Source organism: Poecile atricapillus, chromosome 4 (assembly GCF_030490865.1).
Source record: "Poecile atricapillus isolate bPoeAtr1 chromosome 4, bPoeAtr1.hap1, whole genome shotgun sequence".
Lineage (NCBI taxonomy): Eukaryota > Metazoa > Chordata > Aves > Passeriformes > Paridae > Poecile > Poecile atricapillus.
The window spans coordinates 61,321,085-61,336,679 of NC_081252.1; the positions used below are offsets into that span (position 1 = coordinate 61,321,085).

At 35.1% G+C, this 15,595-nt stretch overlaps 1 protein-coding gene across 4 annotated transcripts in view; it reads left to right on the plus strand.

Annotated features, from left to right (window-relative positions):
* Window positions 1-15,366, plus strand: part of TAPT1 (transmembrane anterior posterior transformation 1) — a 51,230-nt gene extending 35,864 nt beyond the window's left edge. For all 4 annotated transcript variants that reach the window (XM_058837629.1, XM_058837630.1, XM_058837631.1 and 1 more), the window contains 7 exons: window positions 1,596-1,676; window positions 2,521-2,630; window positions 4,253-4,312; window positions 5,662-5,730; window positions 6,982-7,058; window positions 10,511-10,671; window positions 13,229-15,366. In XM_058837629.1, the coding sequence (XP_058693612.1) occupies window positions 1,596-1,676; window positions 2,521-2,630; window positions 4,253-4,312; window positions 5,662-5,730; window positions 6,982-7,058; window positions 10,511-10,671; window positions 13,229-13,458 (788 nt within the window). In that variant the 3' untranslated portion in view covers window positions 13,459-15,366. The remainder of the gene's footprint in view (window positions 1-1,595; window positions 1,677-2,520; window positions 2,631-4,252; window positions 4,313-5,661; window positions 5,731-6,981; window positions 7,059-10,510; window positions 10,672-13,228) is intronic.
* The last annotated feature ends 229 nt before the right edge of the window (window positions 15,367-15,595 follow it).

Here is a 15,595-nt window from a genome sequence, read left to right on the forward strand (position 1 = left end):
GACTGCATTTTCATCCATTTGTGACAGCGTCAAGTGGAATCTTGTAACTAGGTTTTTCAGACAATACTGTGCTCTGGTCATTTGGGCAGTATTTTGTGAATTCAGATGCATAGAAGAATATACTTCACTTGTTGGACTGTTATTTACACAAAATCAAGAAATTAGGGTTAGGCTTTATCTATGTCCTTTTTTCTGATTTAAATTTATTGTGCTAAAATATTTCCTTTTTCTACCCCCCCGTATATGTGCCATTCGTTTTATTTTGAAAGCTCATGCTTCCTCTGTTCCTTCCCCAGCCCATACTGACAGATGAATTTATGTACTTAAAGATGTGCCTTTTTATAATGTGCATGAAATCTCATTCTTCTTGAATTCTGTGTGCTTTTTCTTTCCTTCTCCTGGAGGATTTCTTCTTTCCTTTTTGCTTCATTTATTAAGACTTGCCAGTATTTCCAAACTTCTATTCTAAAATGAGGGATATTATTGTACTGTAGTAGTTGCAGCAAGCATTGCTGTTGGCCTGTAGTCAGTCAGAGATGATGGAAACTGGTGACAGAAAGTCAAATATTTTTTTCATCCAGCTTAATCCTTGTGTGTTCTTCTGAACATTTCTGTTTCTTGTTTCCCAAAACCAGTCGGTAGAACCCCACACAATATTAAAGGGGCTTAAGAAAATGAACCCATTGGGTTTGGAGGGCTCACAAATTATTTTCGTGGTTATTGACAGGTGTAACAAGCAATAACAGTGTCTTAACAGATTTTTTTAGTAGCTCTATCTTCTAAAAAGACTTCTTTGGACTTCCTAAATTGTGATGGTGTTATGTTTTAGGTTTTACCCTGTTTTTCAATACTACAGTTTCAGAAAGGTAGTTTTTAATAAGCTAAAAAACATGATGCTTCCTGAAGCAAGCTGTGTGTCATCTCTGGAAACAGGACACCAGAGTAGAAAAAAAGACTGCCTTGTCTGGGAGGCAAGTCTTGGACTTTGTCTCTAATTAGATTGCTTTTGTGTTACAGTGCTTACAGTTTTGATAACTGTGTTGATACATCCTGCTGTTCCCTTTTAAGATGGCAGTGTGAAAGACTGGTAGGAACCATCTAGCTAAGGTGTAACAGTTGTCTTCAAACATTTTTTCTTCTTTCTGCTGAACCCACTATACAGCAATTTGGATATCTAGGATCTGTAGAAAATGAAATGTACCTTGATAATAGCTTGAAAGGACAGATAGGTATATTAATTTCAGTAACTGGAAGAGCTTTTGGTTCTTTTTGAATCACAGAAGGAATGCACAGACTTTAACAGGAAGAATGATTATTTCATTAATGTATTAGAAGAGGTGATAGTAAGTCACAAATCCCTTCTGCTGCTGAATTGTGTCAGCACTGGACAGACCAGGTCACAACCTACTGCAGAAATCCTGTCCATGATGTGGTTCCCAGAATTTTCCCCACCCCTTAAATCCAGTTAAATAATTTGTAGAAAGTGTTATATAATCCAAGAATTAATAAATTATAGAATCTCAGAATGAGTAGATATCTTTTTATGGAAATAAATGTTTCTTTGGAGCTGACAGATTTTGGTTTCTTTAATCCAGATATAAAGGAGAGGTTCACCAATTACGTGCTGCTACTAATTGTATGTCTAAGAAACATGGAACAGTTCTCATGGAATCCAGGTGAGTAAACTAGAAAAATTCCTGTGCTATCAAGAGCTGTATCTCTTACTTCTTCCCTCAGTCTGAAGGATAAGGGTAGTCAACACATTTAATTAACAAACCTTAATTCCGTCAAATATCTTAGATTCTCGTTTTTCTATTTCTGGTTTTCTTTTAAGAATGACTATGTTCTTTCTGCTAGAAATAGATATTGTTATGCTATAAACATGTATAGTTTTCTTACAAGCAGCATCTGGAATGATTTTCTTCCCAGCCCTTTCCTTTCCTTGGAGTATACACTGTGAATGAAGGATCCCCTAGAAAGGGGCTAGTGAGATTGAAATGTGATAATGATTACATTAAAAAATACAATTCTTAATCTAATACTGATTGTACTTATACTTCATGACATATTTAATAAATATGGTGTAAAATACCGATTTTATTAAAACATTATTTTAATAATTTTGACCCCTAATCTGTGTGATGTATTTTGCCTGAATCTTACCAGTCTACCTAAATTTTACTTTAAGTATCTAAAACTTCAGATGCTTTGTCTGTTTTATACACACTGAACACATAGTATCTAGTACTTACAAAAGTTATTTTCCTACTAGAGGTAAAGGTTTACAAAGTGAAGAGTTTAGAGCCTGATTCTAAATGCGGTGTGATTGTACAGTACTGATAAGCTTTTAGGACAGCAATGGAATAAGCAAGAATTTGCACACTGCATGCACAGTGATGATGTAAATTTACAGATTATTCAAACTCGTGGGGATTTTTCATTGTTGAATAGAATTTTTATAATTCTTTTTGTATGCTGGCATTAAATTAAATTGCCTAACTTGTTCTTCATAACCTTCAGATCACCTCTGGGTGTTATTCCCGGATGTTTGCATGGTGGTTGCTTCAGAAATTGCAGTAGATATCGTGAAACATGCCTTTATAACAAAATTCAATGACATCACAGCAGATGTAAGTATCTTGTTTGGAATGCTGGGTGCTATTTTAAATTGTATTTGGTTTTGCTAATATTTTTTAAAATATTAATTTTTTTTCCAGTGCAGAAAACATGAAAGTTGTTGTTTTCATATATTTGGTATCACTTGGAAAAGCTTGCTGATTTCCTGATACAATATACTTTTGAGGATCTTTTTAATATGTAACTAATACCTCTGCTTCTAAATTAGTTCCAGATCCATAAATTATTTGCAAGTGTTGTATAACAGCTCATGTAATGGCTACAATTCATATTACTGGCAGATCATTTTGTGAAGAGATCATTAGTTAAATTGAAAGAAGGTTACTTGTTTTGCAGTCTAGGCAGAGCTTGTAGCCTTTCCTAACAAACTGGATTGTAGGTTAAAATTCAGGCTTTTGGAGAAACAGAGCTCGTTAGGCTGCTTTAACTCTATTCTTGCATGTGTGTTAAAAGCGGAATTGAAATCAGAGGTATTTTTTTGCACTGTCCCTAGAGCACTAATATGAAATAGGTTATGTTAGTTTCCTACTCCTGAAATTTCTTAGGCTGCATATATTACCCAGTCCTTATTTTAAAGCCGTAGATGTGGTTGCTTCATGTGTGTTGCAGAATGATACATGGGCCACTGGTGTTCCACACTGTGTGAATTCAAACATGCTTGATAAATTTGTGAAGATATGAGTTAGTGTCTTTTCACTATTTAAACCACTTTTCAGCAAATGAGATCAGAACTTGTGAAGTGCTTTCTTTTTCAGCATCTCTAAAGTAACTACATTGGGGGGTGTAGAAACAAGTGTAATAGATGCACTTAATAAGCTCCCTTATGCCAGAGGCATTTATGCATGCCCTACTTTTGTACAGAGAGTGTGGAAAAGAGCAGTAATGAAGGCATGGTAGCCAAAAATGTAGCATGCTTCAGAGTGCTGAAACAGCTGGAGGATGGAGGTAGTCACTGGCAATTTTGCAAGGTTTATTTAATAAACTTGGTGGGGTGTGTGTATGAAGTTCTAAAGATTTATGGTTGCTACGTCAGACTTTTTTCAGAATTATTAACACCTGCAGTGCAAGTTGTCCTGCCACTTATTCCTAAAGTAGATGCTTTTCTTTCTTAATATGCTGAAGTGTTTTAAAAAGAAGCAAAAACTTACTTCATCTTCACATGCAATTTGCTGTTTTCATAGGATCATTTGCTTAGTGTATAAGAAAGCTATCTCATTTGTTTAATTTGATCCCAGGGCTAGGTTTCCTATAGCTTAAAAGCAGTTATGAACTGTGGGAAGAAAAAAATAAATATGATTAATATGATTTCTGTTATTTTGTGTTTCTTATGACCCTGAAATAACTTCAGTAACTTCAGAAAGTCTCATTCAATTCCTAAAGTGTAATGTTGTTTGTTTGTTGTATATATATTTATATATATGCAAATTACTTTGTTGCAGAAATAGAGGCTTATCTCTTGAAGAGTACCGTTAGATCTAGAAAAACTGGCTTTGACTCTTTCAGCAAATGCATAATTTTGTAATACTTTATGGAAATATTTTATTAATATCGGTGTTGCTTTTATAAAGTGTGACAATAAATTAGTCACACATCTGATGTGCTGGATTTTTTCCAGGTCTACAGTGAATACAGAGCCAGTCTTGCATTTGACCTTGTTAGCAGTCGACAGAAAAATGTAAGCCTGAAAATAAAATGCACTTTCCTGTATTAACTAACACAATTGTTACGGGGGGGGGATATTGGAACAAACACTTAAAGAAATACATACAGTACTGTTACATTTACTGCTTTCTTTAATAAGTGGTAACAGGAATATTTATTTATGATTTGTATTATTTTGTTGTTGTTGTTCCGGTCAGTTTGAGTTTTATTTAATATACTGCTGAGTAGTGTCTTCCAAATACACTTATAGTAAGGGGACAGTTATGACAACTCTACATTTTTGACATACATGGGAAGTAAGTAAACTTAACAAGGTAATTTTAGATTACTGTTCTTTTCATGATATTTTAACTGTATTGGGTTACACAGTATTCATTAAGAGTTTGTTTCTTTACAGACAGAGTGCACAGATGTTTAGAGTTGTTTGCACTATACATGTTACTGTCATGGCATGGCTATTTATAGAACACACAGACCACTTGTTCTTAATTAGTATAATTTTTGGAAAGCTGTTCACTGCATACCTTTCGTGGATGAGAACTTGTTAGGTTTTACTTGTTAGCATTCTAGAGTGCTTTAGATGTGTGCTCTAAATATTAAATGAACTTTATTACTATGATTTCTGTAGTTTTCTTGGGCCATTGTGAGGAATGCAGTAGTTAAAGCTCATAGAGAAGCTAGACACCATCAGCTACAAACAGTAATAATTTCTTAATAATAAAGCCACCAGTTTAGTAGTTTTGAAAACTCCATCACTTTTCCTAAGGATCATCTGTGAGAAATAAAATAACATCACTTAGGCACTAACTTTGCTGTGATGTTCAATTTGCAGGCAAGCTGTCATGCAAAGTACTTGTGTTTTGAATTCAAATGTAAAAACATTTTCAAAATAATTTTAACACAGTTATATTAAGACTAATTATAGGTGTTTGTAGAACGATCTAAAATTGCTAGTGTGGTGGATAATTGTTCTTTTATCCCTGTAACAGTTTTTTCTGTAAAGTATTTGAGGATCAGTCAAATTAATACAAAAAGGTCTCTAAGCTGGTAATAATGTACAGATGAAGTATCATAGTGCCTTTGGATTCTGTGTCCTAATTGCTCTCGATTTAGAGATTTGTATTATACTCCAGTTGCTCATGATTTAGAGCACTGGAGCTAATCTTACTGGTCATGGTAGTATTACATTTTTGTCTGAGAGTGCAGCTATCTCCATGTGAATTCCAAAGTGTGAATAGGTGCACTTTATACCAGTATAGTGTTTGTTAACAGAGCCGTATTCTTATCTGGAGGGTGTGCCAAGCTAAAATAAGCTTGTTCCTTTGCAAAAGTAGTTCATTATACTTCCTCTTCTTTTCCTAGGCATATACAGATTATAGTGATTCAGTTTCCAGAAGAATGGGTTTCATTCCTCTTCCACTGGCTGTTCTAGTAAGTTGTATCATTCCTATCAGTTTTCTGTCAATAAGATCTCAGTTGGAGAATGTGTCCCTCTGAGATAGCTGGCTGGATGTTTTGAGGATAAAACTATCATCTGAAGTAACTGAAATGATGCTGAAAGGTTGAGTTAACTCTTAGTTTAACCTATATCATTCTACCTGTGGCTTCACAAATGCATTATTTTTTCTCAGCCTTGCATGGAAAATCAAATATATATTAATTTTGTGGAATTTGTAAGAACTTGAATTGTACCAGTGGAATTAAACTATGTCTGTGTTTACTAAGCATATATTCCTTCTGGCAGTTATCCTATTCATTCATTTGGAATAGTCAAAGCAGCTGGTTGCCAGAAGGTTAGCAGTTTATTTAGGTTTTTCATTGGAGTCCTTGTGGCTGTCCCTGTAATGGCATGCTTAATGACTTAATATTCTTTTATATGGGGCACTGAGCTCCTGAGCTGTTGCCGAGTGCATCCCTCTGAAACAGTTGACTTTGTTATACATACATGTTGCTGTAAAATTAATTACTTCATTAATGGAACTGTGTCCACATGCTTTCCTGATTTAATTATTGCAGAATGTTTTCTCTAAATAGCTGCTCTGACTTTCCCCATACATACATGTAGACAAACAGTAGTTATAATGCTGAGGATTTGTACATGCTTTGTCAGCAAATATGCTAATTCACAGTGTTCCTGGAAGGATATCAATATGAATTAACTTAAATATAATGTTCTCCTGTAGAGAAGGGGAAAAATACTATTCACAGGATTTGCTTAAACTGCTGAAATAAAACTGAAATTTCAGGATACATTTATTAGTCAAACTTGGGAGTCATGTGCCTTGTCCACAAAGCAATTTTGTAATCATAAGGTTAGCATAGTGTGTAACACTGATTCTGTTTTTCATTGCATCTCTTTAAATTTTCCTCAAAATTAGTTAACTCTCCTTCGAGCCTTTGAGTTTTGGAGGTTTTTTCCACTTCTTATTTTACTTGAAAGTCAGTGTTAAGAAAACATTGTCAGATTCTGGTTTTGGCAAAGTTGCAACTAAGTTGCAAATAAGTATAATACTTATTCAAATCAAAATCTGGAGTAGTTAGTACTGCCAAGGGGAACATTACACTAAATTTCTGCTAATGTAATTGTTTCTGCTTTTTCTTGAATTTACCAAATAAGAAATGTCTGTTATAATGTTCTATCAATAACTGTGTGCTAAGTTTTAACTTTTATTCTTCAAACAGCTCATCAGAGTCGTTACAAGCTCAATAAAAGTACAAGGAGTCTTAGCTTATGTTTGTGTTGTGCTGTTCTACTGTGGGTAAGTAAATTCACACAATTGAAAAGTATTCACTATTATTTGATTACATATGTGAAAGAAGTTTCTGTTGATAACTCTGGATGTAAGGATAAACAGAGTTTATATTGAGTAGAACATAAATGTAAAACTCTTATGTTCATAATCTGAAATTGAGAGTGCAGATTTGTCCCAAAGTACTGTGACTACATTGGGGGATTATAGCCCTCAACAAGTCATTTCAGTAATGGAAATAAGTCATTGTAAAAAGACTGAGAGAATCTGAGAGACAAGCACCATTCTTCTGTGTAAAAAGGGGAATTGAATTCCAATGAATGAAGTTTTCTGTAAAAAGATCAAAAGATTCAATAAGCAAACAAAAAGAAGCAGTTCAAGTGCTCTGAGCAGATCATGAATTTTTCTTTCAGGTAGTTAAATGCAAGGTTCTCTTGAGTTTGGGAAACTGGTGTTTAAAAAAAAAAAAAGTAAAAGCAAGGCTCACCTTTCCTGGGAAGGGTGGGGTCAATAACTAATTGTAATTAAGAAATACAATGTTCTATGGAAATTTGTTTTCCATAGCCAATGATGTGCAAGTATCCCTTCATTATCCTTTCACTGCCAAGTCAATTTATACTTGCCTTACCTTTAACTTCTCACCAGTTGATAAGTACTTTCTGAGACTGCATAACTGTGCTTTACATCCAATTTAGTTTGCCTGTCTTGAGACACTTGCTGTGTAGTATCTGTGGATGGCCACTTTCCAGGAAAGCTGTATATTACACTGTCATTGTTGTCTCAAAATTGATCATAAGCAATTAAGCGTTTCAAGTTGCTGATGGAAGAAGAACCTGCCTGCAGTATTGTGGGAGTACTTCTTCCAGTATCCTACTAAGTTGTGTTTTAAGTGAAGGCAGCAAGGCTTGAGAGGGGTAAGACTTCTAAGGCTGAGGCAGTGGTTCAGCAGGAAGAGAGGAAGAGAGATCTCTTACTGTTTTACAATAGCTTGTGAAAAGAACAGGATTACTACACATTCTTTACTAAATAGGTTGACTCTTACCTCTAATCTGACCCTGATCTGCAAAAAACAGAGTTCGATCAGATGTGTTTTGTCTACATCAGTGTAGGGACACACCTGTTTAGTGTCAGATAACTAAGACTTTGAAATACTGCATATAGGCCAAATAGTAAAATTTTAGCCACATCCCTCTGCACCATACATTTATTTTTTCCGCAGCATACTATACTACATGCTATGCCCGTGTTGTCCCTAAAGCCAGCTTTGTGTAATTAAAAGCACTATGCCAAGCTGTGGTATACCATGGTCAGCACTTATACCTGCTCAGTGGTTTTTCCTTTTTCTCAATATGTGTAATATTTCCCTGCTTCTACCATTCCAATGCTGCAGCCCAGGATTTTTCACTGTCTCTGTGGCATGGAGAATGGAGGGCAGAAAGAGGTAATGTGACTAACATAAAGTGTTAAGTGGTGCTCTTTAAAGACATAGCTCACAAAAGTAAATACATTTTGGTCTATTTTGCCCTTGTTAAAAAGTGAGAACAAATTTTTACTTTTCATGTGATCTCAGACTTGGAGCTAGCTCACCTCTTGCATCTTTCAAGTAATTTTTGTTCTGAACATAAATTTCAGCTTTTCCTCAGATGTGAGAATATATATAGAATACAAACATAATAGCACAGATATGTGAGAAAACCTGAAGCAGTTAACTGGGCAAAGAATTGAGCCTATACTATGGGTTAATGAATTTTGTGTTGTTTATTAACAGCTCTAGTTAAATTTTAATTGTAGTTAGAGTCTTGCCAAAAAAACCCTTGAGTTTTCTATTCCTAGAATTTTGAATAACTGCAAGCTTACATTGTTGTTAGAGATTTGAGCCTGGGGTAGGCTGGCACAAAAGACTAAAGGAGAATTTCTAGAAATGCTTGTATAATTTTCCATGAGAAGCTGGAACTGATACAGGGAAGCGGTGATTTATGGCCTTTTACACTTCTGATCTCATTAAATCAGAGTCAAACTATGCTGTAAAAACCTACTCTCACAGAAAAAAAAAAAAAAAGTTACATAAGAAGCGTAAGAAAAACACCTCTAAAACATTAAAAATTAAGGAGAGCTTCTCAGTTCTCTGAAATAAAATCTGTCCCTACAATACAATAAAATTGAAGAGAAGCACAGCTTTCAACCTGTATAAAATGATATCTTCTTTGTGGTTGCTTGGATACTAAAATGTCACTTTCTTCTGGGTACTGAAAGTGGTGTGCTTTGCTCATTCTTCCATTTCTCTATTGAAACAGAATAAACAAAACTTACTTTTTCCCTTGGAAGTGTAGTGCAGTTTGTTTTTCTGTTTGACAAGTTCTGATTACATTTACACAGAGAGATAGGGGAGCTGCTGCTGGAGTGTTCTTGGGTCACTTTATCATTAAAGAGTTAGACCTGCTCCACGGATCTGTGAATGTTCAAGTTGTCTTTTTAATCTGTTAATGATGTACATGACAAACTGACTTTTCAGAGTGGAGAATGAATTCAGAGTCTGCATTTGGTTCACTCTTGTTACATAGCTTGATTTGCATAGAGAATATTTCATTCATCCTGCAGAGAACAGATCACTCTCTCCTTGTCATTCTGCAATGAGCCTTCGCTCCCTGGAGTGGACATTGCTCTACAAGTCTTGTGTTGCTAGTAATGAAAATTTGATTTTGCAAAAATCAGTTGAATGGCAAAAAAGCACTTGATTGTAGGTGAGGCTTTCCTTTTCTTCAAATGAGCAGACAGGTGTAAAAGGGATTCAGTGATTTGCTGAAGTTTGTGCTGCAGTTTAGTTATAGCAGAAAAAGAATCTGCTATCATCTGGACTTGTGCTATGATGGTGATGCAGTGCTGCCTCTTTAGATTTGTTGAGTTTTATGGACTGTCTTCTGTGACGTGAAAAAGGACTTATTATGATTAGCCTGTAGTTTGTAAAAGCTAGATATTGGACTTGGCAGTGCTGGGTTAATGGTTGGACTCAATGATCTTGGAAGCCTGTTCCAACCTTAGTGATTCCATGGTTCTGTATTTGCTGTCCTGTGGTTCCAAGTTCAAGTAGAGATCCTTGGCTGGACACACTTAATTTGGGTGCATTTATTTTGTACTTGCAGTGTTGAGGGCACTTTTTAATTCTGTGTTTAAATAATCGATGTCTTAAATGGCTGCTTAACTGTCCTTGTAGTCCTTAGATAAATAATAAAACTTGATGATTTTCTCTAGATGCTTTCTGTGGGAAAAAGAAAATTAAGCATTGAATCTGAAACAAATTGTTCAGAAAAAGAAATTACCTTTTGATCTTGATATTGAAAGGATTTAATTTGTTAGCTGATCCTTCTAAGACAGCACTTATAAATATGAATAATTTAAGTATTAATAATATGCAATTATTTTAATACACTAATGCAAATATGTAAACAATTATTTTTTTTCAGATTAATATCTCTCAAAGTCCTTAACAGCATTGTATTGCTGGGGAAATCATGCCAATATGTAAAGGAAGCAAAAATGGAGGAGAAATTATTCAATCCTATCCTGACTGCCACCCCAGGGAAGCCAGCTGGCAAACAGCAAGGCACATATAAATCTACCCAAGGTAAGGCTAGCTGCCTTCATTTGTTTTCAGTGAAAATTTTTGAGACTAAATTTGATATTAAACCAGATGTCAATGTTTGCTGCACAAACCCTGTTGCTGAACCGTAATTGTGCCATAGCACAGCTGTGAACACAAGTCTGTAAATGTAAAAGAATTTTTTGCTTTTAGGTCATGCATCTTCTTTTGGTAATAATTTCATATCTCTGATAAGATCTCACTGTGATGTGTGGAGATGATAGAAACAATGGAATAGAAGCATACTTTTATTTTAAAATCGAAATTCTAGAATGGTTTGGGTTGGAAGGAACCTTTAAAGACCATCTAGTCCAACCCCCTCTGCCATGTCACTGCACAAATCAGTGAATATACACATCATCTGTGACAGTTCTTAAGTTTAGTAGGGAAGCAATCTGTATTTCTCATGGAAATCAAAGTAAAACGTGGTAGGTTTATGCGTAGGTATAATTAATTGTAGTTGTCATGAACACATAATGAAAAACTTCATGAAATCGAACTAGGAGTTTCTGTGGGTCCTTACCCCATTTCCAGTCTATGCAGCACAATTTCCTCTTACAGGTCGTCAGCATCATGGTTAATTTATAATGGGAATATGGCATGATTGTATTTGTGTGACACATTATAGAAGGAAACAGAAACCTTCATTGTTCCTGTCAACTGAATTGGATTGCATCTTCCTGTGGGAAAAGCTCAATGAGAGCTTTAGAAAATTTAACAGTGGGGCTTTTATTGTGTTCATTCCGTGGCTTGCCAACAACTTGAACAGCTTGAAATGCAAGGTGCTCGTTAGTCGTCAGAGTGTCTCGCCAGCAAGGGGAGAGTTAAGAATCTGTCAGTGTTTGGCATAAACCTCTATATCTCATATGTGTGAATTCACATCAGTCAGAAACCTGCTGCTAATGTTTACTTCTAAATTCATACAACTGCTTTATTTTCATCATGAAGAAATGTGACATGAATTGTTCTGAATTCATATTTGCATTAAATTTTGCATTTTATTAGCGGACTATAATGATGATAATGTTCAATTAAACATTCTATTAATACATTTGGATATGTAACTTAATAAATTGTACCTACTTACATTGAGCCTTTAACTTACAGTATATAAATCCTGAAGACTATTTTGAGCTGAAGTAGCAGGGATGCTTATCTTCTCCAGTGGAAAGATTTTGAGCAAAAAGTAGCAAGCAAAAAGCTTTTATGGATTTTATTCAGAGTATTTCTAGCTTCAATTGCTAATGGAATTGCTCAATTTTACAGTATTTTGGGGATTTGGTATTTTTTTAACACCTCTTTATTTACTAAGAATCTTGATTATGTAAAAGGATGATTTTACCTTCCCCCAGCTTTTGCATTATTACTGCTGGGCTCTACAGTATTAGTTAATCTCTGTGCCCCACTTACCAGGTTTTTACTATACGGTCTCTCAACCCATCTCTGATTAGGGTGAGGGTAAGGGAATTAATCAGTCTGGTCTCCTTTCTGCCAGCTTATAGTTTAAGTCAGTTAATTTTCTAAAGAGTTTCTACCTTGTCCACAAAAACAGTTAAAATCTTGAAGAATAAGATTCTAAACTTGCTCTTGAAGGATCAAAGCTCTAATTACTGGTAGTCATTTATAGACTGAGCAGCTACATCTAGAAGCTGCTGGGTTAGAAAATACTTGCATTTGGAACCAAGTTCTAGAATTAAACTTAGTTGTCTCCTTTCTTCATGCAACTTTAGTACCTTTAACTTGCATAACATTGTAGAGGGTAACCCATGTACCTCCAAGTAGTAGATGTCATACTGTGGACAGATGCTCTGCAGAAGTAAGTTTTTGTAGCAATTTGGATAATGCTGCCATTCTGACAGGTAACATTTCCTTGGGCTGGTCTGCAGTACTCTCCACATCAGTCAGATTTTTTCAGATTCCTTTAGAAACTCAGTTTTTACTGAGGAGAAGATAATTTTTTTTCTTACCTCTTTTTCATATCTCTTTGTTGTTTGCTCGTACATTTTAATTCTTTAAACATTTTAACAAAATGTGGAAAAAATACATGGATATTACTTCCCAATATGCTAGGTTAATGAAGCCAGTGTTCAGTTCCACTGAAGTAAGAGACAGGAATAAAAATAGATATCTTTAATAGCACTGTTTTAGGAGCCAGTGCTATTAAAGTGCATAGCAGTGCATGAGTCATTTATTAGCTATCCCTGGAGAAGGCAGGTTTATTGTACTTTTGTAGAGGATTAGGCACATCTAGTTCCTGCCACAGAGATTCTTTTTGTTCATTTCAGTAATAAACATTTGTGTGTTTCACATAAGGACTGTCAGAAATCTTTTTGCTTAAGCCAACAAAAATAAGCATATATGTTCTAATTTCTGCTGCTTATGGTCTTGCTGATTATTTAAACTTCTGTAGAATTTGCTTCTGCTGACTTCATGCAGCACACTTTTTCAGGATACCTCTGGATGAACCTGGATGTTGCACATTCTATCAATATGTCTGTGATAAATTCATTATTATCTTTGTAATTGTCTTCTGTTCCAACAGGAATTTCCACAGATGAAAACGGTTCTACATCAGTTACCAATCAACCGGTGCATCAGAAGGAGAATATGCCATCTTTACTTGTTACAAGCAATTCTGATCAATTTCTGACAACTCCTGATGGAGAAGAAAAAGATATAAGCCAAGACAGTTCAGAATTAAAACACAGGTCTGCAAAGAAAGACTTGCTGGAGATAGACAGGTTTACTATTTGTGGAAACAGAATTGACTAAGAATTTATTTTTTTTAAAATCAATGTGCTAAGGATACTGAGCTGTTGGGACAGCAGATGCTACCAGAATGGACAGTTGCCAAAAGGCACATAAATATTTATTTAAAAACTTAAATTATTAATGGCAAAAAAAAAAATTATTAATTTCTTTCTACAAGTAACTTGGCTTGGTATCTGGTCAGGTCAAGTAAGTGATCTTTAACTTGCCTCTTGGAAAATGTGGTGGATCGTGAGTCTCTAGCCTGGTGGCAGAGCTGCAGTATTGCTTTTCTGGAAAACGGACTGGAAAAAAGCATAACCCTGTTCTGCGTTATGAAACCGTGCTTCCAGAACACTGTTTTTCCTGAAGGCTCCTCCAGTGTAAGGATATTCCTGGAAATGTATGACGACTTGACCGGAAGCTTGCCTATCCAGTTACCATGTTTCATTAAACATCTGCAAGCAGAATTCAAAATTTGTGCTTATATCAACAAACACATAAAGCATTGGTACATAAAACAGTACGTCAAGATAGCTATTCTTGTCAACAAAAATCTTTTCAAGATGTATCTTGAAAATCTTGTAATCAGAATAAAATTTTGCCTTTAAGTGAAAGACTTACTGCTTAGTATTTTATCTGAATACTAAACACCAAGGAAAGATCACAGTAATGAAGGTTCTGCTTAACTGGGCAAATATGAAGCATATTCATTTCATGTGTTGTGTGTCCTGCAAGGCAATTTAGAAATTTTTTTTTTAAAAGCTGAGGATTTTTTGTTGCTGTAGGAAAAAATATTAAAGGGCACTTGTAATGTCAAAGAACGGCAGTGTTAATTGCAGCAGACAAGTGTTGTGTTGGAACTGTATGTATGGCATTAACACAGCAGTAAAGAACCTTGCACTGCATTTTGCATTTAACTCTTAGAAGAATGACATCTGTGTATTAACTTGCCTGAGAACATGCCTAGAGAAGCTCACACTGACAATCAAATCATAATTATCCATTTAATGTAATTGATCGGTTGTAGTCAAACTTAAGTAGATGGACTAGATCTATAAAGAGCATTTAAGCATTACAATGCATCTTAATTTCTGGTGTGAGATGCAGAGTTGGGAGGGTTGACAAAAGTAGTTTTGGAATCCTCAGACCAAGAATGGATGAAATTCGAGCTCAAAACATAGGCTGGAGAGTTTTACCAGAAGAGACCCCGTAGTTAATGATAAATTCTTCATATGTTGTTAAAACACAGCATTAGCTTCCAAAATGCCTTTCAGACATTCAAGTAAGCACCAATTTTACTTTCCAAGGGAAGGTATCATAAAAGTACTTTAGTGCTGAACAAATGAAGACAATTTGCTCTTTGTTAATTTCATAATTTGTCAGAATGGAAAAGCCAAAGTTTATTTGTTGTATGAACATGTGAAAGTTTTATGCACCTGCTAATCCCTGAAACTTGCAGGACTACAGTAATATAGCAGATGGAGGCAGCTGGACAGAGTTATGTGTCTGAGCAGACTTGGTAATGAGAGAACTCTGCTGTACAGTTTAGGGTTGTCTGCTCTGGTGGGAACTCCTTGCTGTGCTCTTTTAGCCTCTCCTCTCCCATAAGAATAGTGGGAGTAATGGCCAAAATCTGTGATTATGTTCAGGGATGAAAGTAAAAAGAAGAGGACTTGTGTTGTGGAAAAATTAGAAAATCTTTAATTTTTGATGTATTTTATACTAATTGGAGATGTTCACACATTGAAATTAAGATTATCTGTCAATTTGGTGTATCTTATTTTATAATTATTTAGCAGTTGCTAAAGAAAGCTTGAAATTGCTTTCATTTTTTTTCTGTTGAATGACATTCTGTATCAATTTTATAAGTGCATCTTGTGTGAAACTCAATAAAATTCAATTTTGTAATATTTGTTTAAAAAAGGAAAAGTACAGCGTTGACATTTCTTTTTTAGTATTCAGAGTTGGTGATCTTGCAAAGTACTTAATGTATTAAATTCCAATTTCCATAATGTAGGATTCTTGCAAATGTGGGACATGAATGAGCGTAAGAACTGTGTTATCAATAGCTATATGCAGATATATTTCTGTCGCAGTTGGTTGTTGCCGCTTGTAGAAAGAAGATATTGATGCCAACCTATTATTAATTTGGTTTTTA